This window comes from Trachemys scripta, chromosome 2 (assembly GCF_013100865.1).
Source record: "Trachemys scripta elegans isolate TJP31775 chromosome 2, CAS_Tse_1.0, whole genome shotgun sequence".
In the NCBI taxonomy this organism is placed as follows: Eukaryota; Metazoa; Chordata; order Testudines; family Emydidae; genus Trachemys; species Trachemys scripta.
In genome coordinates, this window is record NC_048299.1 from 2,499,612 (window position 1) to 2,525,660 (window position 26,049).

The following is a 26,049-nucleotide window of genomic DNA, read 5'->3' on the forward strand; positions in this document are numbered from 1 at the left end:
AGCGGGTCAGCAGGGCTCACCGGTCGGCAGGGGTGATTCTCGTGCCCAGGAGCACGAGGGTGTGTGTGCGTGCGAGGACACTCGTGCCAGCCGCACTGCACTGGTGTCAAACCTGTGCACGAGCGCGGCGACAGCCGTGGCTAAGGCCCAGCTTGGCTGATTCCAATGGGAGTTAGGAGCCTAAATACCTTTGAGGAGCTGCGCCTAAAACCCAGCTCTGGCCAGGCCGTTTGCCAGGGCAGGGCGGGCTCAGGCGTGTGCCGCTGTTATTTCAGCAGGGAACGAAGCCAGCAGCCCGTCTGTTTCACACCCCAGCCTGCTGCATGGGGCACCTGCCAGACTGACACAACCGGGACGTGTGAGCTTCACACGGTGGGTGTTAATTGGGGAGCCTAATTGTCCCGCTCCCATTTCTAGCCTGCCATGGTTAACCGTGTTCCCGCCGGTCGGCACCGCTAGCAAATCCTGAGTCATTCTCAGGGCTTGTCCACACAGCGCTGGCAAGGTGCCTCAGCGGGCTCTGACGTGCGGGCTGACTGCCCCGCGTAGCCCCTCGGACAGGTACCTCGTTCACATGAACAGGCTCGGCTCCGCTGCGCCGTGGAGACAGGCCAGAAGGTGCTTCTTGCCTTGGCTTACCTCGCATGTGCTTGCAAGGGAAGGTACGGCTGGGGAAACTGAGGCCTGGAAGGGTTCAGTGACAGGATGAGAACTCGGGCTCTGCGGCCTCCCAGTCCAATGCTTGGAGCTCTCTCACAATAGCAGGCAGAGCTGGGGAAGGTCCGTCAGGCTTTGCCCAAGGTCACACAGCAAGTCCGGGGCCCAGCTGAGCGCAGAATTCACGAGTCTTGATGCCTAATCTTGTGCCACCAGCTCCCACCTGACCTGGGGAAGCACAGGCCTCCTAACTGCCACTGATTTCACTTGAGCAGGGGTGGCCAACCTGTGGCTCCAGAGGTTAATATGCGGCTCCTTGTATAGGCACCGACTACGGGGCCGGAGCTACAGGCGCCAACTTTCCAATGTGCCGGGGGGCGCTCACTGCTCAACCCCTGGCTATGCCACAGGCCCTGCCCCCACTCCACCGCTTCCCGCCCCCTCCCCTGAGCCTGCCGTGCCCTCGCTCCTCCCCCCACAGAGCCTCCTGCATGCCACGAAACAGCTGATCGGGAGGTGCGGAAGGGAGGGGGAGGTGGGGCTGCTGGTGGGTGGGAGGCGCTGGGGACAGGGGGCGGGAGCTGATGGGGGGCTGCTGACGTATTACTGTGGCTCTTTGGCAATGTACATTGGTAAATTCTGGCTCCTTCTCAGGCTCAGGCTGGCCACCCCTGCACTGGAGGATCTAGGCTGACGGGCCCAGAGCTGGGAAACGAACCCAGGTTTCTCTGTTGCTCCTGCTCTTAAAAGCGCTGGTGTCTGCAGTTCTCACCTGTCAAACATCAGTCCCTGGGGCTGTGCCTAGGGAATTGGATGGAGTCCCAGGACACACACCTCCTCCTCCCTCCGCAGCAGGTCACTCCAAGGACACAGGTCAGCACTTTGAACCCATCTCCCATCGCTGCAGTTGGAATCTGCGCCAACGGCGTTAAAGGGCCAGACACCCACATGGGGGCAGTTCAGGTTCTCTTGAAAGTGGCCCCTTCTAGCCAAAATCCTGCCCCTGAGCTCCCTGAAACTTCCCAGGGCTCAAAATCCAGCTCAGAATTTTGGGGTCCTGGTCCACAGCTGGTATAAATGGGTGTAGCTCTGTCAATTTCAGTGGTGGACTTATACCAGCTCAGGATGAGGCTGTGACGTTATTGACATAAACTGGGACCATATAGATCATTGTTGCAACCAAGGTCCTGTAGTGGCACCAAATCTTGTATAAAGGGGGTCAATGGAGTGTCTAAGACAAGGTTCTGGTTTACTGGTTATGATTATGCTGTCTATATGTGTGTATCAGTGATGTAGTTGAAGTTATGAATATTGGCTCTATACTGTCTGTATTTCAAACTTATGCTGTGCTTCTGGGTGACATCCCAGACAAACTGGTGTTAGCTCTGCCTAGCCTGCTTGATGGCCCATTAAGGACCATCAGCTATACAATGGACTCATTAAGAGAAGGCAAATATGCCTTCAGACTCAGCAAAGTATGCAGGGACTGGCCCATGTGACTCCAGGCTCCATTTTGCTGTAATTTTCCACAGTAAGAACAAAGAGGTGTTCTTACACCTGGAAAAGACTATATAAGGCGATGGTCACATCAATACCACCCTATACCGGAAACCTACTGACCGCTACACTTACCTACATGCCTCCAGCTTCCATCCAGGACACACCACACGATCCATTGTCTACAGCCAAGCTCTAAGATATAACCGCATTTGCTCCAATCCCTCGGATAGAGACAAGCACCTACAAGATCTCTATCAAGCATTCTTAAAACTACAATACCCACCTGCTGAAGTGAAAAAACAGATTGACAGAGCCAGACGAGTACCCAGAAGTCACCTCCTACAAGACAGGCCCAACAAAGAAAATAACAGAACACCACTAGCTGTCACCTTCAGCCCCCAACTAAAACCTCTCCAGTGCATCATCAGAGATCTACAACCTATCCTGAAAGATGATCCTTTACTCTCACAGATCTTGGGAGACAGACCTGTCCTCGCTTACAGACAACCCCCCAACCTAAAGCAAATACTCACCAGCAACCACACATCACTGAACAAAACCACTAACCCAGGAACCTATCCTTGTAACAAACCCCGATGCCAACTCTGTCCACATATCTATTCAAGTGACATCATCATAGGACCTAATCACATCAGCCATACCATCAGGGGCTCGTTCACCTGCACATCTACCAATGTGATATATGCCATCATGTGCCAGCAATGCCCCTCTGCCAAGTACATTGGCCAAACCGGACAGTTTCTACGCAAAAGAATTAATGGACACAAATCTGACATCAGGAATCAAAATACTCAAAAACCAGTGGGAGAACACTTTAACCTGTCTGGTCATTCAGTGACAGACCTGGGGGTGGCTATATTACAACAGAAAAACTTCAAAAACAGACTCCAATGAGAGACTGCTGAGCTAGAATTGATATGGAAACTAGACACAATCAACTCCGGTTTGAATAAGGACTGGGAATGGCTGAGCCATTACAAACATTGAATCTATCTCCCCTTGTAAGTATTCTCACACTTCTTAACTGTCTGTACTGGGCTAGCTTGATTATCACTTCAAAAGTTTTTTTTCTCTTAATTAATTGGCCTCTCAGAGTTGGTAAGACAACTCCCACCTGTTTATGCTCTCTGTATGTGTGTATATATATCTCCTCAATATATGTTCCATTCTATATGCATCCGAAGAAGTGGGCTGTAGTCCATGAAAGCTTATGCTCTAATAAATTTGTTAGTCTCTAAGGTGCCACAAGTACTCCTGTTCTTCTTTTTGCGGATACAGACTAACACGGCTGCTACTCTGAAACCTATATAAGGCTGATGCCTCATCTCCATTTTGTCTTCAATCCGGCTTCATACCTCTGGAGGGACTTTGCTACAAACTGAAGCTCTGAACAAAGGACTGAGGACCCATCCCAGCAGGGGATGTTCCAGAGACTTGATTTGAACCTGCAGTTTATTCTATTGCTGCTGCAAGCCTGAACCAAGAACTGTGCCATTACTGTATGTAATTGATTCCATTTAACCAATTCTAACTCTCATCTCTATCCTTTTCCTTTTATGAATAAACCTTTAGATTTTAGATTCTAAAGGATTGGCAACAGTGTGATTTGTGGGTAAGATCTGATTTGTATATTGACCTGGGTCTGGGGCTTGGTCCTTTGGAATCAGGAGAACCTTTTTCTTTTACATGGGTATTGGTTTTCATAACCATTTGTCCCCATAATGAGTGGCACTGGTGGTAATACTGGGAAACTGGAGTGTCTAAGGAGATTGCTTGTGAGACTTGCGGTTAGCCAGTGGGGTGAGACCGAAGTCCTCTTAGTCTGGCTGGTTTGGTTTGCCATATAGAGGTGAAAAAAACCCCAGCCTTGGGCTGTAACTGCCCTGTTTGAGCAATTTGTCCTGAGTTGGCACTCTCAGTTGGGTTCCGCCAGAACCGCATTGTCACAGAGGCCCTATGCTTTGTAATCTGCAATAAGCAAGGAGATGGCTGCGTGGCTACAATCCAGCAACGGCTAAACGATAGATGACAGAGGTGCAGGAGAGCCGAGAGGTAACGCTGAGTCTGAGACAACACGCAGGTAGGGAAGGGGACAGACCTTTCCCCCCTTGGGAAAGCAAAGCCCTTCAATAGACAATATTATTCCAAGCCTGGCTGAAATCCGGCCAATGAGCCGGTTGAGAGGGTTAGAATTAGGCTCGGCAGAATTTGATTTTTTATAATTTCAAAGGATAATATTGATGTTTGATTTTAAGCATTTTGTTGCATTGATTTAAATGTTCACAGTTGTGGGAAATTGCAAGGGAGGCTCAGGCAAGGGGGAGTGGGGGGAGGTCTAGACCCAGGGGTAGGCAACCTATGGCACGGGCGCCGAAGGCGGCACGCGAGCTGATTTTCAGTGGCACTCACTGCCCGGGTCCTGGCCACCGGTCCGGGGGGCTCTGCATTTTAATTTAATTTTAAATGAAGCTTTTTAAATATTTTAAAAACCTTATTTACTTTACATACAATAATAGTTTAGTTCTATGTTATAGACTTATAGAAAGAGACCTTCTAAAAACGTTAAAGTGTATGACTCGCACGTGAAACCTTAAATTAGAGTGAATAACTGAAGACTCGGCACAGCACTGCTGAAAGGCTGCCGACCCCCGTCTAGACAATAATTAGTTAATGACTGGAGGTGCTGAGATTCAAAAAGTTAAAGCTCTATAACCATTAAAACACAACCTGTCAACATCGCATCCCAAAATACACCAAGTAAATACCCCGAAATCAAACCCTACTCAGTTCTCAAGCAGATTTTTCTTACTTTGCCGATTATTACTGATGGAAAGATTTTAGCCGTCGGCTCGTGTGATTTACGGTGAAATCGACACCTACTGATAAAAATCGAACCCTCCCAAGCCTGGTTCTAATGTACAAAGATCTTATGATTCCAGAATCCCCATGGGAAACAGATTATGATTTTATCTGTGTCTGATGTCCCAATAATTACTGCAAAAATAAAGCTGTTTACAGCCTTTCACAGCTCTATCGCCGCACCTCTACCATGGATAGAGACACCACAGTGCTGTACAGCCAGTCCGTAATGACGGCCAAAGGCAGCCTGGCATGAGGAGATCCACTGGGAACTCCACCCTTCATTTCCGCTGACAGAATCAGAACCCCCTGACCTCTCACATGCTGCTGCTCATGTAACGGTAGAATTTCTCTGGGATGTTTTGAGAAAAACACATTGGAACAGGAGTCTGGCCTGGGCTGGCTGGTTTTATTGGCCTTGCTGCAAAGAAATGCCCTTTAGTGTGTTTGCTGGGGCTGGCATGACGAATACATCAGCCCCAGCAAATGTCCCCACCCCTCACTAGAGCTGGGGGATGAGAGAAGGCAAGTGAGCCTGGCCCCTCCACCCCAGCGCAAGGAAAACCTGGTAAATTGAGCATATTACCGTCCCAGCACCATACAGCTCCCAGCGGACTCCGGCGGAGGGAAGCAGGACAGGGGAGTATGGAGAGGAGGCAGCGGACTGCCAGGACACAGAGCGCTGAAGGTGGTGTTGGGGGCTGAGGGACATGGCGAGGGGACCGGGACACACAGGAGGGACGTGGAAGGGGGGCAGAGAACTGGGGGAAGGGAGGCCATGGTGCAGTACAGGCTCGGCAGGCACGGGGGGTTGGCACAGATGAGACCAGGGACATGGGGCGGGGGGGTACATCTCCATTGCAAAGCAAAACCCACGGCACCGAGTCTCCGAGCACAGCCCAATTGACTCCGGCTCACGGGGCTAACACTAGCAGTGTAGACGGCCGGGATCGGGCTGGAGCCTGGCCTCTGAGACCCGCCCCCCCGAGCTCCCTCCTGCAGCCCTTCCACCCCACGCACAGCTAGGCCCCTGGCTCGCCTTCAAGAACCGGGGTAGCCCACACCAAGCTGTGTCTGTGGAGACCAGCTCTCCCCCAAAGCACACTGGGCCTGAGTGTGTCTTTACCGAGCTGGTGGAGCACCGCTGACCGCCAGGGAGCCCCACCTGCGTTAGAGCGGACGGAGGCCCAGCAGTCCGAGAGCACGAGCCCCACGTGTGAGCGAGGGCGTCCGTGTCCAGCAGTGCCAGAGAGCTCTACGCGCACAGTCTGACAGTACAAACCAGCCATGAGCACCCTCGCGTTTCGCAACCCCAACAATGGGCCAGCCTGCCAAGCGGCTGCTTTGACTCCCCCTCGCCTGGGGAGCAGCCGCGGGGAGCTCTGACCAGACTCGGGGGCGGGCCCGCGGGCCTCCAGGGGCTGGCAGGGCGTGACGGCAGCTCACCTAGCCAGGCCCCGGCTAGCTCATGCGGGGAGCGGAGCAGCGAGGTTTCAGCAGCGCGGCTTCGGCAAGGGCTGTACGAGCCTGCCTGGAGCGCTGGGCAGTTACTCAGTGCTCGTTACTTGCGCTGGCTAGCTCTGGTATAATCACGCCCCGGGACTGCAGGCTAAACGGGCCCTTCCAAACCGTGTGACGCACTCGGGGCCAGATAAATCACCCGGAAGGATCTCTGAGGCCTTGTTTACGTGGGGCAGCCAAGGCAACAGAAGCTAAACCCGAAAGGCCCCGGTTATTCTGCCTGGGAGTGTCCCAAACGGACCACGAGCCCTCGCTCTCCACGTGGGCCCGAGAAGGGACCGTTCTGACCATCTAGGGAGGGGCTGGTGGGCGGTTGTTCTCGGTCGGGGCTTTGATTCACTCATCGGTCTCTGAGCAGGTTCCCTGGGGCCAGGCCTTGCCTTCCCTCCACCCCCACCCCGCCGTGCTAGCCGGCCTGACAGCTGTCGCTTTTGTGAGCCCACGTGCTGCCACCTCGACCCCGGCATGACCCGCAGGTCGCGTGTGTCCTTTCAGAGTGGGGAACCGAGCCCAGGAACCAACAGCTGGGCCAAGGCCCCTTCCGGCTGGCTGGGGTCTGACAAGGGGCTAGGAACTGCGGGGGAGGGGCTCCTGCCCCACACCTTTGATCCCGAGAGCCAGAGCACAGGGGGGGCAGGAAAGGGCTAATCGACCCTGGCCCCTGTGGGATGCCCCCTGGCCTTCCCCTAGGGCAGTGCCAGCCCCCTCCCCCATCACAGGTGTCTCCTGGATATCGGGCCCCACTCCAAAATCTCCCTGCGTTCTTAGCGCCGCATTCCTCTCCGCCCCGTCTTGGGAGTGGCACGGCTTCCTGCCCCCTCTCCCTGGCCTGGCAGCCCCTCCAGGGAGCAGGGCAGGAAGTCAGGAGCTGGTGCCACGCAGGCCATCGCCCCGGGCAGCTCACATGGCTACGCGCTGGCATGGGGGGAGCTGGCTGGAAAACAAAGGGGCCGTTTCTTCGGCGCTGTGGGGAGAGGGCAGCTGGTCGGGAGGCCGCACTATTTATAGCCCAGCCAGCGGAGCGAGGAGAGGCAGCTCCCAGCCGTCTCCCCGGGGCGAACTGCGGCTTCAGGGATCGGGCTGCACCCAGGGGTGCGCTCGGCTGGGCATCTGGCTCCTGGGCCATAGGGGCAGGAGGAGGAACGCGAAGGCACGTCAGCCGTGAACCCAGACCGCACAGCGAGGGGAGCAGTACAAGAACCCACGGAGAACAGCCTGGGCCAGGACCCCCCGGCCACCGACACGTCTAGAGCGGGATGCATCAGCCTCCAGCCATGCACAAGCACATCCGGCCCCGGCTCTCCCCCTGGCCACAGCAGGGTACCCCACCCCCGGGTGCAGGCATCCGCACACAGCTCCCGCAGGCCCGTGGGCTCCCAGACACCCTGCGCCCACGCCCGTCGTCCTGCACCCACACCCGGCCTCATCTCGGTTCTGGCCTCGGAGCTCTGCCCCCTCACCGAGCCCGGGGCATCCCTTTGCTGTCCCTCTGTCGCCCCTCAGCACAGTGGTGGAGGCAGCGCCCACCCCGGCCCGGTGTCTGGCTCAGACCTGCCACCGGGCACCCAACGTCCCCCTCCAGCAGCTGTTCAAAGACACCCCCTGCCCCCAACAAGCCGTTGCCTGCTGCTTAGACCGACTGAGTGGAGAAAAGGCTGTTACAACCACGACGACTCGAATGGGGCAGGGAGGGGGGCTGGGGCTGAAAGGGCAGATCCTGGTGCTAGTGCCCGGAGGTGGATCCCGCTGCACTCAGAGGGGCTGGGAATGGGCAGATCCCGGTGCTAGTGCCCGGAGGTGGATCCCGCTGCACTCAGAGGGGCTGGGAGTGGGCAGATGCCAGTTCTAGTGCCCAGGGGATGGATCCCGCTGCACTCAGAGGGGCTGGGAGTGGGCAGATGCCAGTGCTGGTACCCGGGGGGTGGATCCCGCTGCACTCAGAGGGGCTGGGAGTGGGCAGATGCCAGTGCTGGTACCCGGGGGGTGGATCCCGCTGCACTCAGAGGGGCTGGGAGTGGGCAGATCCCAGTGCTGGTACCCAGGGGGTGGATCCCGCTGCACTCAGAGGGGCTGGGAGTGGGCAGATGCCAGTGCTGGTGCCCGGGGGGTGGATCCTGCTGCACTCAGAGGGGCTGGGAGTGGGCAGATCCTGGTGCTAGTGCCCCTGGGAGTGGATCCTGCTGTGCCTGAAGGGGCAGGAGGGCTCAGGACAGTGCCCCGAGCTGCAGACCCACACAGCTGTGCGCTGGAGAGAGTGAGATCAGGGTGGCATCTTAACATCAAGGGCAGGATCCCCTCGGCTTGTCCCGGAGGACTCAGACCCACTCCAGCTCCTCCCCATGCAGGCAGCTCTGGGGCGGCCCCACCTGAGCAGAGCGCGGGGACTTCCAGCACACGGACACCCGGCAATCGGGAGGATCCCAAGGAGGCCTGGGGGCGGGGAGGAGATGCTAGGAGCAGCACGTACCCCCTGGCTGGCCCAAGGGGAGAGGACACAACAGAGTGATGAACCCCAGCAGGAGCCGGCCGCGGGGGCGTGATCAGTGCTTCGCACCCATAGCCCAAGGAAGCCCCAGCTCACAGACCAGGAAACGGAGGCTCCCTGCCCGAGGGAGGGCACAAGGGGGCCCCCTGAAGGAGCCGGGCTTGGGTCTCAGGGCTCCCACCCAGGGCTGCTGTGGCAGGGCGTTGGCCCGCTCCTGCCTCTTTCCTAGCCACAAACCGCCGAGACCTTCCTGTCAAACACCTCGTGCAATGTACTGGCCGCGGTCACCCCGCCGCCCTTACAGACCCCACCGTTCCGAGTTCACACTCCTTAGCACTCAGCCACGCCGGGGGAGACGGCCAGCGTCCTCCCCGGCCAGATCCCTCCTGGCTCGGCCTCTCAAAAACCTGCTGTCCCTCTGCCCCCCGGTGCACGTCCGTCCTGTGCCCGTCCTACGGGCTGGGCTAATGGGCTGATTAGCCTCTGGGGCCCCTCGGCCCAATCTCTCCCTGGGTCCCAGCTTTGGCCTGTAGGGTCGCTCCGGGGGGAGTGAACTGGGGATCCAGGGATCAGAGCGCTGGCACAGCGGGGAATGCCAAGGTGGGGGGTGGCCCCGGACCGGGCTGCAGCCAGCGGCAGTGGGCGGCTGAGGCCAGGGTCTGTGAAGCCGCGGAGCTGTCTCCGGAGACGCCCCAGCCTGCAGACACCGACCTCAAGTGGCTTTTCTCCTCTCCAGCCCCTGGGGCTCTGCAAGGGACTGAGCAATAACAGAGGCAAGGGCAGCCCGCCAGGCCAGCGTGGCAGGCTGTCAGCTCCCAGCCTTCACTGTTCCCGGCTCCCCCAGCCCAGGCCTGGCGCCTCTTCCCCCCTCGGGCTGCCCCGCTGGCTCAGGGGTGACCCTTGGAACTCGGCCAGGGGAAGGGGAGTGGCGGGGGGGGTTTCCAGCAGCTGAGAGGTGGAGCAGGCTGGGATTTTTGTCCTCCCCCAGCCTGCCTACCAGGAACCCTTCCTGCGCTCTGAGACCCCTCCCCACCTGAAAGCCCCCCTGCCGTGGATCCCTCCCCGAGCATGCCCCTCTCCCCAACCACCTGTTCTCTCTCTCCAGGTCCTCATCACCTTGGTAACCCAGCCCCTCCCACCACCCCTCCAGAAGGTAGTGCATTAAGATCCCCATCTTACAGAGGGGAAACTGAGGCACGAGCTAGGTTAAGTGACTTAGTTGTATAGAGTGTGCGGCTACGCCAGGAACTGACCCCTGGTCTCCCCACTCTTCCATGTACTAACCCTAGCGCACACCTCTCTGAGTCTGCCCTGCCTGCCAGCACAGCCCTCAGCTCCTTGCTCTCAGCAGAGTCCCAAGGCTTGGGGGAGGGGGGATGAGCAGTGTTACCCTCTGCTAGCTCGCTGGCCGAGGGATGACCGAGGAGGGGTTTACCCCCTCTTGTGCCCCTAGGCATCCGTGACTGCGATAGCAGCCGGGCTGCTCAAATGTCTGTGTGTGCGAGAGAGACAGGGGAAAGGAGTTTGTCACCCCCTAGAGGCCGTCCCGCAAAGGGGATAAAAACCTCACCACTCGCAGCAGCTGAGGGAGATTCTCCTCTAGCTCCTGTGGCAGAGGCCTGTGCTGTCGGAGCAGACGGCCACACGTCCTCTCCCCGGGGCTGTGTGTGTGTGTGTGTGGCCGAGCGGACAGCTGTGGGGCTGTCTCCGTATGGGCTGTGCTCACGGATTCCTTACCAACACTTGGCACCCGAGGCACGGTTGCCCTCTGGCTCCAATCCCCCAGGGCCGGCATCAGACCCTGGGGAAGTGCACTGGCACAGGGGGTGTTCTGGGCAGGGCGGGAGTGGGCCTGGCCAGACCTGCCCCGCCAATTCCCCCTGCCACAAGCCCTAGAGGGGCTGGGGCAGCCCGTACACTGGGGGTCACAGCAGCCCCTGACTAGGGGAGGTGCAGGCCGGCTGCCCCCTAGTGCTGGGGCAGTGTGATTTCCCCCTCACTCTCTGGAAATGCTGGAGAGTCGTGCTCACAGCCTGGAATAAACCAGCTCTCTGGCTCGGTCTGCGTCAGCGGCATTTGCACTGCAGTAAAATATTAATAAAAGCCAGACAGATCTGGGGCGAAGCAACCCTGCGGAAGTGATTATCTGTGACGAGGGAGCCTCGCGCCCCTGCCCGCTCTGCCCAGCGGGCTGGGATTCTCTCTTCACCGTGGCACAGATGTGCCCATCCCTGACCCGTGCCCAAGAGCACAGCATGTGGGCGTCAGCAGCTCCAAGGATGCCGAGCAGCGGCCAGCAGACTGCACAGACGCATGGTCCCTGCTGCCGTGTCCGAACCCCCCTCGCCGGAGCCGAGAGACGCAGGGCAATCACCACAGGGGCTGGACCAGGCTGGGCCGGGGGCCGAGGACATGGTCTGGAGAAGGGGATGGGGGCCTGGCCCCAGACAAAGAAGAGAAACTGGTCTCTACTGATGGGACAGGCTGCTGGAGGAGGTGGGCCCTGGGCACCTGCTCTGAGCTCCGATCCCCACCGAGGATCAATGTCTAGCAGAGAGATGGGCACCAGAGCCGAGATCCTGAACCCCACTCATGGCACCAATTCACAGCCCCAGGGGACTGAACCCAGCTGCAGGCCAGGCGTCTGGCTCACAGGTACCACCCCTCAGCAGTGGGGGGCCCATGATGGGCCGGTCTCCTTACAGCTCCCAGGCCTATGGGAAGGAATCACTGGGGTGGGGGGGCATTCTCCCTTAGGTGGGCAGTGCGGTGGTAGGTTCTCATGAGACAGCGCCATATGGTAGCGTAGTTGCAAAATGCCCCCGGCGGACTCCTATGCATCAAATGGTCTCCCATTGCCCCTCTTTCCCGGACACGAGGAAGCCAGCCAGAGTCAGACGTAGCCTCTTTGCCCCCACGCCTGGCCGTTCCCGGCAGGACCCCCTGCTCTCTACCGCAGACCCCTCTAGGCCATGCCCACCTCTCTTGCGCCTGGCAGAGTTCGGGAGCTGCTCCTTCCACAATGAGTCCACAGAAGTTACTCGGTGGCTTTAAGCAGGGTCCCAGTCCAGCTAACAGGGTGGCTAACTGGATCCCTCCGGGGGGGTCACTGATCCTGTTACCATAGTGCTCTGTACTGTCCAGGCGCTCTCCTGTGTACCCACCATTGTCCTACGGAACTCTCTGCCACAAGACATCGTCCAGACCAAGAATGGAGCAGCACCCATACAGGGACTGGCCGTTTATATGGGGAATCAGAATTCAATGAGACTGATTACAAGGGACATTAACCCTCCTGCTTCAGGGCGAGCCAAGCACTAACTGGCTGGGGTTAGGCAGAAACTCTCTTAGGTATGAAGTTCTGGGCCCACTAGAGGCAGGACGGGGTGATAGAAATCTCCACCGCGCGAGGTGCTGCATCTCCTGCCAACAGGGCTGTCGACACTCAGACAAGCGGCCACCCAGCAGCGAGCGGGGACGGGGCCAGGACCAGGAACAGACTGCGTCAGCATCGCTGCATTTTGCATCACTGCCCGTGCCGCTGTCACCCTGCAACCACTCAGCCAGGGCCCCTGGTGCTGCAGGCAGCACGCCTAGACCGCAGCAGCGATGGGCGGAGGCCTGGCCGGGAGGCAGGGCTTGCTATGGGCACAGAGAGCCTGTGTGGGACGCGTCTGCGCCAGACAGCGAAACGCCCCAGGGAAAGTGGAGATGGAAACATCCCAGATACGTCCACCCTGAGCATCTCCTGAAGGCAATGCAGGATCGCAAGACTACCAGGGCCTGGCCTGATTCAGCAGCAATGTGGCTCCCGCCTGTTCCCCGGATTTACCCCACTGGATCAAGCCACTTCCCCTTCCTCCTTAGGAATGAGCATCACCTCCTCCTGCTGCGCCGCCAGCCCCGGTGAACCCTGGAATTACACCCGCCATGGGTTTGGCCCATATCGCTTGTTCCCTTGCGCGGGTTTGTTGCATTTCTCTGAATCCCTTCCAACTTCTTGGTGCAGCGCTGGCTGGAGCTGGATGCAGGGGGGCCAAGAAGCCAGGTCCTCAGCGCCACACCTTGGTCACTCCCAGCCTTAGGGACGGCTCCCTGCCACCCCCAGCCCCGAGGGGCCCCTGCTCCCAGAGCTCCATGCTGATATCCTCACAGGTCAGAGCCCGGCGAGTCAGTGGGAGCTGGAGCGGGCCCCAGAGCCAACGCCGGGGCCCATGGCAGAGGAGCAGAGCAGCGGCAGTAGACGCAGCGCCCGGCTCTGCTGACACAGCGCCATGCCAAGTTGCCACAGAAACACGGTCCCTGCAACAGACAGCCTGTGCCTCACACCTTGTCTGCCTGCTCCCCGCCCCTGCCTTCCAGCTGGCGGCATCCCGGCAGGAGACAGGCTGGGGGCTTCTCAGGGCTCTTCCCAGCCAGTGCCGGCGGGGCTGGCTCCTGGCTCCGGCCCCCACCTCTGCAGCCGGCGCGGGATGAACCCCTGGAGGGGTGCATGCCATGACCAGGTGGGAGGGGAGCACAGGCTCCCTGGGTGACCCAGCCCTTGGAAAGGTTTCCAGCAAAGCTACTGCCCTCTGCGATGCCAACCTGGGCTGGGACCTGCCTGACTCTGCCCTGAGCCTCCGGCTCACCCCACGCAGTCAGTCTGGCTGTGCCCATCAGCTAGGGAGACCAGACAGCAAGTGTGAAAAATCGGGATGGGCGTGGGGGGTAATAGGAGCCTATATAAGAGAGAGACCCAAAAATCGGGACTGTCCCTATAAAATCAGGACATCTGGTCACCCTACCAACACCATGGCCTCTGAACCCTCTTTACTTCATGTCCGCAGTGGCGTTTCCCTGTGAGTGACAGCGCCAAGCTGGGAGAGCGGCGCCAGGCTGCAAACTGGGCCAAGCCGGCAGTGCCGCCCGGGCGGGTTCTCCCCTCTCCTCTCTCACCTTGACACCTTCCCGCTCTCCCTGCTTTTTTCTTCCTCAGCTCATTAGTTAGTCGCAGCTGTTAATGAGCTTTCCTGCCGTTACCTAGCAACCATCTCTGGGCTCAGAGCCATCTGCAAAGTGGGACACCAGCTCGGCTCCTTGTGCAGGGGCGGCTGAGTGTGCAGGGTGCCAGCCTGGCCCGCCCGGCTGGATCTCACCGCAGCCGCATTCTGCTCTGACAGGTTCCTCTGCCCTGCCCCACGGAGGGCAAAGCCGCGGAGCCCTGGCGCACCGAGCACCCCACGTGGGTCTCAGCCATGTCTGGACCAGGCTCCCCCATTCACCGGGGTTGAGTGCTTCCCCGGAGACCCCAGAGCCAACACGGGGTCGAGGTGCAGTGCTGGGCGAGCAAGCGATCCCCATGGCCTATGGCCTCTGGGATACACCCGCCTTGCTGTGGAACATCTCCGGCACGTGGGGACTGCACCACGCAGAGCAGTATGTGTGTGGCCGGGAAGTGATGGCTGGTAAGGGCCAGATAAGGGGGGGGCAGTGGACTGGGATACAAGGGCCTGGGTTCTGTTCCCAACTCTGCTCTCAACATGATCTGGAACTTTGGGAAAGCCACTAGGCTGCTCCCTGCCTCAGTTTCCCCATCTGCCCAAAGGGGAGCCTGAGACCTGCCCTCACTGAGGCTTAGCAGGGGGCCATACATGCTCTGCAATCTTCGGAGGGGAGGAGCTGCGTTTCTCAAACTGTGGGTCGGGACTCCGAAGTGGGTCATGACCCCATTTTAATGGGGTCGCTAGGCCCAGCATTAGACTTGCAGGCACCCAGGGCTGAAGGTGAAGCCCCAACTTCATCCCCACCTGAGGTGGCAGGGCTCAGGCTGCGGCCCCCTCTCCCCCCACCAGGGTCCTGTGATAACTTGGCTGGCAGAAGGGGATTGCAGTGCAGTGAGGTTTGAGAACCCCTGAGCTAGAGGAACCCGCCGTGTGATTTCTCCAGCCAGCCAGGACAGCAGCGAGCAGGCCCTGCCACCCAAGGGCCGGCCAGTGGCTTGTGACACCAGCAGTGCCAGGGAAAAGTATCAGGGGGTAGCCGTGTTAGTCTGTATCTACAAAAACAACAAGGAGTCTGGTGGCACCTTAAAGACTAACTGATTTATTTGGGCATAAGCTTTCGTGGGTAAAAACCTCACTTCTGTAACTTTCACTCTCTGCATCCAAAGAAGCGAGGTTTTTACCCACGAAAGCTTATGCCCAAATAAATCGGTTAGTCTTTAAGGTGCCACCAGTGCCAGGGAAAGCGTGTCGGGGTTTGCAGATCAGAGCCATCTGCTCATCATTCCAGGCAGCAGCCACACGGACTCCCAGCCCCCAGGCCAGCATCATCTCAGCAAGGACGCTAGCGCCGCCCTGCTGCCCCCACCCGCTGGCACTGCAGAGTGTATGGATCCTGCCACGCTGGGCACTGCTCCCTGGGGGACCCTGCCTTGGCCTTGTGGCTGGCGTCTGTAATGCTGACCTGGCCTGGGAGCAGCCTGAGTTGGCACTGCTGTGGGGGGGCGGATCAGGGGAGCCCAGCCTGGGGCAGACACCTCCAGCGGGCTAGCGCTATTCCCAGGGTGTGTGGGGAGACGCACGGAGATGGGTGAGAGCGCTCTGGAAGGGGCTGTTTCTCTAACCCCTCTCTCCCGCTTGGCACTAGCTTTGCAGGGTTCCCCGCAATGACAGAAGGCGGCAGTTCCCCCACCCCAGCCAGGCACCCTGCCGTCACACCGGATTTTGCTTCCCCCTGCAAACCTGTGGGATGCTGGCACATCTGGTCCATGCCCCAGCAAACTGGCAGGCTCCAGCACGGCTGGCTTGGGCCCTGCAGAGCTCTGGGAACCAGCACGGCTGGAAGCACAGTGTGTTGTTTATGGCGAAATGACGAGGCTCAGGGTTGGCGTAAACCCGGCTGAGGACGCTCAGAGCTCAAGCACTCCCCAGCTATACATCTGGTGGAGCTAGGAGGTGCAAATTCCCTGACATCCAGCAAGGAGAGCGGGTGATGGACCCTGCTACGGCTGGCCTCCTGCGAGCACCCAGGGACCAGGAGTGGGGCAGTGGGGGACAGAAACCAGTTACAAACAGAACACAATGAGAGTAGTAGCTTGGGTCTCCACAGCATCTTTCATCCCAGGGCGTTTTACAGACGGGTATATGAGGCTGAAATGCAGCCACCTCTGGGGTGGAGGATCACAACCAACCAACAGAGCATGCTGCACAACAGCTGGGATCGGGCACTTTGAGCCAAGGGCACTGGAGCAAACCCCGACTCAGCTGCAAAATGCCAGGGCCTTCCTCGGCCCGCATGGCAGAGGGCATGTGAGTTTGTCTTGGGGCTAGTCAAGGGGGTGGCTAGTATCACGGTGCTCATTTCACACACCGAGTCAGTGGCAGGGCCAGGAGAGAACCCAGGAGTCCTGGCGCTGTCTCCAACACTAAAGATAAAAGGGCTACGCGAGCTTTAAATTCCAGCCCGATAGCCACGCCCAGTTCTGCCAGCAGACCTGAAGGCCTAAAGGAGTGTGGCCTAGTGGCTGGAGCATGGGGCTGGGATTTAGGAGACCTGGGGTCAAACCGTGGCCTGCTGGATGACCCTGGGCAAGTCACAGCCCCTCTGTGCCTCAATTTCCCCACCTGCAAAACGGGTTTAATGACACTGCCCTCATTTGAGCAGCGCTTGGAGATCTGAGCGGGGCATTACTAATTGTGCCCATGAGGGAGGGAGCCCTCGCGGAGGGAGCGAAGTCCAGCGAGTGCAGTGGGGATGCAAAGAGACGGGAGGCAGTGGGGCCCTCGGCTACCGAGGGCGAGGAGCCATGTCTCGGGGGGGAGGGGCAGCGAATGGAGCAGCAGCTGTCGCTGTGTTAAGGAGACATGAGCTCGGGGCAGGATCAGCCCGGGGCATTGAGCAGGGAAGGCTGCTAGGTGGCTATTAAGGCAGGACAAAAGAGAGTCAGGACTGAAATGCAAATGAGAGCCAGGAGCCGGAGCAGCTGTGGGGACTCTTAAAGGGGCAGCCCCCTTCTCGGGGCGGGGGAAGGGGAACACTGGGGCCTGGGGAAAGATCTGGCTCTGCCCTGCCCCAGTCTATGGGGAGCCTAGTGCAATGTCTGTCCAGTTGGACAGTTATTTCCTAACATCCCCCACCCACTCAGCCGGGCAGGTGGTGGTGGAAGGAGCGTTCCCTGCCCCAGTGCAGAGATCATTAATGATGTTTCACATTCAGCCAACACTGATGGTGTAGCTGCTCTGGTGAAAACCCTCGTGTCGACACGATGAAGGAATGCCCTGTGTGACTTGCACTAGTGCCGCTCTGGGGCTAGCTACACCAGTGTGTATAGTGCCTGCCCTAGGGGCTAAAATCCCACTGGCACATGGCCTGAGCCTGTGCTGTGGAACGGTCTCTGGAGGGAAGCGTAACCCTAGAGTGTAGGGCACAATCCTGCACTGGACTCCTGGGCATGGCCAGGAGGGTCCAACAGGCCCCTTCTGCGGTGATGCTACAAACAGCAACTAGCTACCTTCCCATTTCACCGATGGGGAAACTGAGGCACCAAGCAATTAAAATGACTGGCCCAAAGCTACAGAGGGGAATTGGTGTCAGAGCTGGGGCCAGAAGCCAGACAACCCCGGATCTCAGTCCTACACTCACCCCACATTGGCAGGGGGTGACATTCAGAGCTTCCCGTTTTCTTGGGAGACAAGGCAAATCTCCCGCCATTCTCTCCCCAAACTGGGATTAGGAGGAAGGATGCTTTGTTCAGGGGCGACCCTCCCCCTGCTAGCCAGGCGCAGTCAGGGTAAGGACGCTCACAGACCCTTTCTTCTGGGGATCCCAAAGCCGTTCACAAAGAGGGCGGGAATGGAGGTCTGTGAATTAAGTGACTTGTCCAAGTCTATGGTCCCGACTCCAAGCCTGGTGCCCTGTCATCCCTCATCCCTCCATCTGTCCATCCAGCCTGTAAAGCCCCAGGCAGGCGGGGAGGCGGGGGATCGCGAGAGAGGCAGTTCAGACTGGAGAGGAGGAAAGCCGGGGAGGGAGACCTCAGCCTGGGTTCTCCAAAGGGGCGGAAGCACCTTCGACCAAGCAGGGCTGTAGGGAACGGTCCTGCGTGGCCCCCACGCACATGGGCTAGCTGGGCAGTGTGACATCTCCCCCCGCTGCTGCTTCCTCTAGCCCACATCCACCTGCTGGCTCCAACGGGGCCCAGTGCCCAGGCAACTCCAATTCCCTGCTGCCACCCTTCAGCACCACGGCCAGCTCCTCGGCCACCAGCCGATCCAAGAGTACAACGCTTCCCAGGAACCCCCAACCCTGCCCCAAGGAGCTGACAGAGCCCTGCCCAGAGGCCAGCTCCAGCACGGAAACCAGGCAGGGGGTCATAGAATCACAGAATATCAGGGTTGGAAGGGACGTCAGGAGGTCATCTAGTCCAACCCCCTGCTCAAAGCAGGACCAACCCCAACTAAATCCTCAAATCCCTAAGTGGCCCCCTCAAGGATTGAACTCACAACCCTGGGTTTAGCAGGGCAATGCTCAAACACGGAGCTATCCCTCCCCACTCCTCCGGATCTCCTCCAGCATGTTACTGGCTGATCTCCTGACCCACCCAATGACAGCTCGTCTCACTGGGAGCTGCTAGTGAGCTGTATGTATGTGTGTGTGTGCGTGCGCGCATAGGCATGTGTGTATATGTGTGTGCACATGCATGTGTGGGACCCAAGAGGCAGTGGAGCCAGGGGAACTTGTGGGCAGACTCATGCCCGCTCTCCAGTGTGTAGTGCCCTCCCCAGCCAGGACACATCGCTCTGGACGGGGTCAACTGCACCTGAGGGAGGCCAAGCTGCAGTGGCAGTCGCACCAGGGGACCAGAAAAGCCACTGGTTCCAGAGGGCCGGGCTTGCGGCAGCCCGGCGCTCTGCTCGGTCTCTGGGCCAGCAGCTCCAGGAAGGTCTGGGTTCCAGAGCGTGTAAGGGAGGTGTGATGGGCCTGGCCTGAGGAGTTCTGGCGGGGGTGTGTGTGTGTGTGTGGATAGCCCACTCCTGGGCACACGTCTGTCCCAACCTGCACCGACCTTGCCGGGGAGGGAGAGGGAGTGGCTGGGTGCTCTGGGAGTGGGGCAGGGGCGAGCTGGGGCAGTCTGTCCGCGTCCGTGCGAGTCTGACAGTATCCGTCACTCTGACCCGTCTGTGTCTATCTCCCTGCAAAGAGTGGGCGCTGGCCCTTTAAGAAGGCCCCACCCCGGGAGGGGCGTTACCATCTGGGGGTACATGTGTGGGGCAGTAATTCCCTGCAATCCACTTTGTGACAGTGCTCTGGAGGAAGGGGGGGCAGCGCACAGCCCCCTCTTTCCCCCCCCCAGCACAGCTCTTTTCTTCCCTGCGTCTGGGCAGACCTGTGCCAGCAGCTGCCGAGAGCAGATGGCGCCGGCTCACCCCAGCCCCCTCTCTCCACTCTCCTCCCTCGGTCAATCCTTCGGGGGCTCCGGTAGACAGACATCCATCTGGCACCTGCTGCTCCGCTGTGGGCAGTGGCACGGACTGCCGGCACAGAGCCAGCCCCGTGGGGGTCAACAGTGCCCCGTCCGCCAGGCTCACCCTGCAGTAGGCACCATGCTGCCCTGACCTGCACAGGCTGCGGCCTCTCGCGCCTTCGCCCCATGGCACGGCCCCCACCCATGCTACCGACACAAAGCCCCTGTCCGTGGCACTGGGCACAGAGCGTGGCACTGCCAGAGCCGGCCAAAGGGAGAACCAGACCCACAGCACCTGCCTGCCCCTGGGCTCCTCACTCAACTCAGCTGGGGGTGTGCCCCCCAAAGGGGGCGAGCTCCCTCTCACAACCTCCCCATGCATGTACACACCGCTGCATGCCCACCCCCCCACACCCTCTCCCACCCACACATGGCTCCATCTGGGTCTGTTCTGTCCCCCCCGGCGCACACCCTCACCCAGCCGCTCTGCAGCACGGCCACATGAAAACACCCGCTTGTGGAGACCCCAGTCTCCACGCTCGGGCCCTTGTGCTCCCTGGAGGCCAGGGAGGGGAGCAGCCCACAGCCTTGGCGAAGGCTCACTAACACCCCTGGCTGTAACCCGCGGAGCCTGGGAGCTCTGGAGCCGGCTTCATGCCCCCGGAGCCGGGCTCAGCCCCCTCCCAGCCAGCTCCCGCACCTGCTTTGCATCACAGTGGCGGGGCCAGCAGGTTCAGGAAGAATTCTCTAATCCTGCCCAACCCCCCACCCCAGATGGGGCAGGGAGCCGCTCCTGGCCTTGAGGCTTGCTGCCGTGACAGCTGGAGGCTGCAATGGGCCCGCGTGCCTTCGCACAATGCCTGATTAGGAGATTAGGCAGCACAGCCAGTTCCCCCTCGGCCTGCACGCCCCCTGCCTGCCCCCAGCCAGGAACCAGCGCCAGCAGCCTCCTCCACCCAGGATCAATGCCCAGCATCCCTGCCAATGGAGCTACTCCAGATCGGCACTGAGGGACCGGTGCTCCTCTCCCTGCCAGCGCAGACACGGGCGGGAGGGCTCGGGGGTTGGTAATGGGCTGTGGAGCCTTTCAACTCTCGGTTGTGGGGTTGAATCCACCCCAGGCGCTGCCGGTGCCTGAGAGCGGGTCATAGACTACAGAGCCGGAAGGGACCGTTGGGATCCTCTCCTCGACAGCCTGTATAATCCAGGCCCACCTCACCGGGAGCAAGATTTGAACGGGTCGGGGGAGCCCCGGCAGATTTCAAGCCCAACACGTTAACTACTGAGCCACCATGGCTGGATAATTCCCGGGCGTGGCTCAGATCCACTAGCCACTGCCGGTCACCTCGAGCCGCCTAGTGACAGTGACCAGCTGATAGTCGTTTGGTGGCCTTTGTCTGGGGAGCCAGAGTCTGAATGGGCCAGTGGGGCCAGAGCTCCGGTCACCCAGCCCCCCGACCCACCACCGTCTCGTGCAGGCCCCTAGTGCTCGGGAAGAGGTTCATGCTGATCAGTTCCTTCTCCCAAGGGAAGCTGCCATCAACTGCAGGTTTCTTCGGGGCCGAGCCAAGTACTAACCCCGGCCCTAGCTGCAGTTATCCCCTGCGAGGGCTATGACCCAGAACCGGAGTCATGCCACTCTGCTCCGCGCTGAAATGCTGCCACCTCTGGGGTGGAACACAGCAGCCGCTCGACTGCACACAGCAACAGCTACACCAGAGTTTAGGAGAGAAAATCGAGACTATTGCGTTCGGATGATACCTGAAGGGGAATGTAACTATTTAGCCTGGATTCTGGGGGACTGAGTCCTAAAACACCACAAGATCTGTAATGGTCACAAACCGTCAAGGTCCTACTTTATAGCCAATCTGCAAGACAGCACCTCCCTGAGCACCACACCATAGCCGTGGGTTCATCTCTGACTCCTAGGGAAGAGCACCAGCACCACCGGGGTTTTCCCATCCACACCCTAACCCAGCCGTGCCCCGATCCCCTGCCCCGTCCCTTCTTGTGTCTTGCACCAATGCCATCACTCACGTTTTGAAGTGGTCCACCAGCACCCCCACCAGCTCCCCAACTCGGTTGTCCTCTTCCGGCTGCATCTTATGGAAGCAGATGACCAGGTCGTCGTGGTTCTGGGTGTGAAAAACCACCAGCTGGTCTTGGCAGCTGGTCACGCTCACCCCCGTCACCTGCACAGGACAAACACGCTCCGGGTTAGTGACACGCCATGCTCCCTCGCTGAGGCAGGGGGCAGGGGGCAATTCCCCACATGGCCACCGGGGGGCAAAGGGCAGAGTGGTAGCTGGGAATCTACAGTCACCCCTTTGCTATTGGTCTTTCATTTTCTAAGCCCACCCACAACCGGCCACCACGTCAGCCAATGAGATGGCAAATTGGCTAGTGTTTGTTCCGCATGGAGATGATTCTGTATTCTGATTGGCTGATGGGAGGAGATGTGGCAGGGTCCAGGTGATGTCATCCCCTCCAGATCACATGTTCCTCTTCGCCATGTGCCAAGTGGTCCATTGTGCCCAGAGACCAGGCATCTCCCCTCAGATCAGCCCCCCACGGAGAGGGGAATTTTCTCCAGGGCACAGTAGTTCAGAATAGAAAGGGCCCAGGTGATCTAATCTGTCACCCTGCAAGCGCAGGACTATTCCCTGCCCCAGCATTGCCAGCTCTTGTGCCTTTATCATTAACTTCGCAGTACCTGATGTTTCTATTAAATCCCCAGCTCCTGGAGTCATGTGATTATGCAGAGAAGAGGAGGGGCTCAGGTTCCTGCGACAGCAGGGAATTGATTTGGTGAGCGATGCCTAGATGATCCTGCCAAGTAACCCATGCCCCAAGTTGCAGAGCAAGGCAAGTGTTTGAGGCCTGTCTTGTGATTTTTGACCATTTGGGGTGGTGGTGATGCTGCTGCCGCTGCATCCTGTCCAGGTTTAATGCTGGAGCAGCATGGTGCCCTCTGCCCTGCAGTGCTATTCGCTGTAACACCACAGAGGGGGCTGCGGGAAGGAGCAGCAGCTAGTGGTTAGGGCAGAGGACTAGGCGTCGGGAATCCTGGGTTTAGTTCCTGGCTCTGCCGCTGATGCAATGACTTGCCCACAGGTGCCCTGCGTCTCAGCTTGCTGCTCAGTTCAGCGCTCCTTAGAAGAGCGCCGGGGTGTTATGGAGGGACACGGACTCTGAAGAAAAGCACCTAGCACAACAGAGATGCTGTGGCGAATATCGTGGGAAGGGCATTTGGGATTCTGCCTTATTACCCAGGTCTTGGGTTTCCCCATGAAAGGACATTTCCCAGCTGCTTCTGGATCAACTTCCAGCATTTCCCCAACCACTCTGCTTGTCCGCACTGGGGTTCAGGAGTCTCTTGGGGAAATCCCACTACTGCCACCAGCCAGCACTGAAAGGGGGACAGAGCAGCTGAGCCTGATCTTCTCCATCCCTGCTCTGCCCACGTGGCTTCGATCAGGGCTGCTGGCTGTGGTGCCCAGCCTGCTGATGATCCACCAGGGAGATGGGAGGGCTTGCAGGGCACTCACCGTGCTCAGAGGCAGGGTCCGCATCACCCTGTACTGCTTCCTGGGCTCCAGCTTGTAGAGGTGCTGGTCTGTGACGAGAATGGCCCGGTCCCTGCTCTTGTTAAAGCGGTTGATCTGCATGGCGGGGGAGACCAAGTCACCCGGGGTGCGGGGAGAATCACAGCCAGGGCCCTGAGCAAGAGGCAGACAGCTGGGCCAGCCCAGGGGTCCCCAACTCCCTGCCACCTCCCCTGTGCCCCAACCCTGCCAGGGGCGGGGGGTAGGGCTCCCTCCTGCCCTCCCAGGAGCAGCCGCTCAGTGCTCCACTGTCATGGACACCCGATCCCCAACCTTCCCCTCGCCCCTGGCTGCTCGGAGAAACGAGGGCACTGAGGATCCCGCAGAATAAGGTCCCTGTAGGGCAGGGGGGAGGGAAATGACCTATCAGCATCATGGACTGCAGGTGGGCCCAAAACTCCTGCCGGATCCTGCCGGCTTGGGGATCTCCCCAGGGCGAGGGGCTGAGGCAGGCACTGTCCAGCGCACGGAGCAGGGCCATGGCAGGAGAGAGGGGGGCCCAGCCCCCCAGGGGCCCTGCCGCGCCAGGCTCCTCACCTTGCGAACATGGCAGGAGAACAGCACCGAGCCGAAGTGCACTTTGTCCCTCAGGGCCTGCACCCTCCTGGCGAACTGGGTGGCCATGACAGGGTTTTCAGCCACCTGGAGAGCAGAACAGAACCCGGGAGAGGCTTCGTCAGGCAGATGGGGCTGCGGTGGGATCTCCCCATGCCCAGGGGGAGGCCGAGCTCCCTGTGCGGGCGGCCGGCTGATTCGGCACGGCGCGGGAAGGGGCTTTCACTACCTTCAGCACGACTGTGGTGCTCAGCGGCTCCCTGGAGCTATGCAGGAGCGGCTCGGCACTCGACTGGGAGACCCACACGGTGGGGCCAAGGGGTCAGCTGCTGACGCTCTTCCCTGTTTGTCAGCACTGAAGCGATGCCCATGGGGAGGAGAAAATCCCAGCAGGCCCACTCAGTCTCCAGCCCTTTGCCCAGCTGGGATCTGCTGCCTCGCAGCACCCTCCGGGTCCAGGGTCTCTCTGCCTTCTCCCACGGCCTTGATGCCTCCCCAGCCCTCAGCTCACCCTTCTCCCGCATCCTGACAGGCCCCTGGATGGAGAAAATCCCAGCAGGCCCACTCAGACCCGCGCACCCTCCAATGGAGTCCCCCTGAAACGTGCTGGCTGGGAGAGCCGGATCCACGCTGGGATCGTCCCGGGGGAGAGGAACACTGGCTGAGCCGCAGCCCGGGGAAGAGCCAGTGCAGGAAGTAGGCAGCAAAAGGACGCTCAGTGTAGCAAGGAGGCACCTGCTCCTGGCAGGCTGCTGAGCCAGAGGAGAACAAGAGGCCAGTCAATGCCCAGCACGGGCAGCGTGGGGGTGGGCAGCTCTTGGTCCAGGCTGGCATAATTGAAGTGGGGATTCTGATGCCCAGGGGAGACCTGTCACCCCACCGCAGCCCAGTTGCCAGCTTGCCTGGCACATGACCCTACCGAGGAGGGATGGGGAGTTTTGTTTCCAGGCCCAGGCCAGTGAGGGGCGGGTGACCCCACACACACTCTGCCCACAGCCCGAGAGCCACTGGAGCTCAGAGTCACCCTGGCAGTACCAACCGGGGAGGCAAAGAGAAGGACTTGCATACTGGCACTCAGCCTGGCACTAGGCAGAAGGGAGCCGCACCACACAGCCGGCTGAGGGGGCATGGAGATGGAGTAGCACCAAAATGCAGCCACTTCTGGGGTGGGACGCAGCTGCTGTTGAACATCCCGCAGCAACGTGGCCAAAAAAAAAAAAAGAATCAAAGAAAACGTTGCATCCAGCTGAAGCCACAATGGGAGCCAGAACGTACCTCAGAGCTGGAATCTGGCCAGGCCCCCCGATAGTTAAGGGAGCGCCCAGGCTCCTTAGTGACAGGTGGGCCCCTCCTGCGGGCGGACCATCGCCCCCTGCACTGTACAGGGGCACGGACTCACAGAGATGAACGCAGTCACCGGCACCACTCCCGGGGTCTCCTCCTGGCCACATGCTGCTTGGCTTGCATGAGCCGAGGGCCCCCCAGCCATTCCTTCTCAGCCCGGACACGGGAGGGGCAGAGCCGGGAGAGCCCAGAGGAGGGGGTGCATGGGGGCACAGGGACCAGCCCGGGAGAAACAAAGGGAGAAACGGGGCTTTAACGGGAGCCTGTCGCTATGGCAACTGCAGCCTGGCAGCAGAAAGCAGCTGTGGGCGGCGAGAGCAGATGCTCGGGCGGGCAGCTGCCCCCCCCCCCCCCCCCCGCCGGGCCGCCCCCCCCCCCCCCGAGCACAGCGCCCCCCTCATCCAGTGCTGCTTTCACAACCCTCCAAGAGAGCAGCGCCCCCTGCTGGATCACCAAGGCCACGCCACTTCCCCACCTGCCTCCCATCCCGAACCCACTCTGCCAGCATCACTGGCCCAGCGGGCTCCGGGCAGCTCCCCGGGCCAAACACTCACCGACGACAGGTAATCCCGGCCCCAGTTCCTCTGGCAACCCCAGTCTTTGCGCAAGCCCTGCAGCACTTCCATGGCCGCCACCTTGGCCTGGATCTGCGCCATGTCCGAGGGAGGGATGTTCTTCACGATCTGCCTGGCTCGCCACCTGCAGCGAGGGGAGGGGGCTCAGGGATCCCGGCTGCCCTGCTAGGTTCCTGGCCGCTGGGGGGCAGCCCCCCACACAGCATCCTCCCCGGGCAGGCTGCGAGCTGGGGGCCTGCATTTGCTCCCCTCGGCTTATTGGACAGCATCGCGCCCGGCTGCCACTGGGCGAATCCCATAGGGATGAAGCAATCACTGCCTATCAGTCAGGTGGGCCCGGGCAGAGCTGCGGGGGTCCGCACTTGGGGTAGCCGGGGGGCTGTGGGTCAGGAGTGAGGGACATGGGCTGAGCTGGGGCGGCAGTGGGGCTGTGGGTCAGGAACGAGGGGCGTGGCCAAGCTGGGGCGGGGGGGGGGGGGC

The 26,049-nt window shown here is 59.9% G+C and overlaps 1 protein-coding gene across 1 annotated transcript in view; it reads right to left on the bottom strand.

The window, feature by feature from the left end:
- Positions 1 to 26,049, bottom strand: part of LOC117871908 (unconventional myosin-Ig-like) — a 66,595-nt gene that overhangs the window by 2,637 nt on the left and 37,909 nt on the right. Inside the window, exons 18-21 of the mRNA XM_034759731.1 lie at positions 25,549 to 25,693; positions 23,633 to 23,737; positions 23,039 to 23,152; positions 21,528 to 21,682 (exon numbers count right to left, since the gene is read on the bottom strand). Coding sequence (XP_034615622.1) covers positions 21,528 to 21,682; positions 23,039 to 23,152; positions 23,633 to 23,737; positions 25,549 to 25,693 — 519 coding nt within the window. The remainder of the gene's footprint in view (positions 1 to 21,527; positions 21,683 to 23,038; positions 23,153 to 23,632; positions 23,738 to 25,548; positions 25,694 to 26,049) is intronic.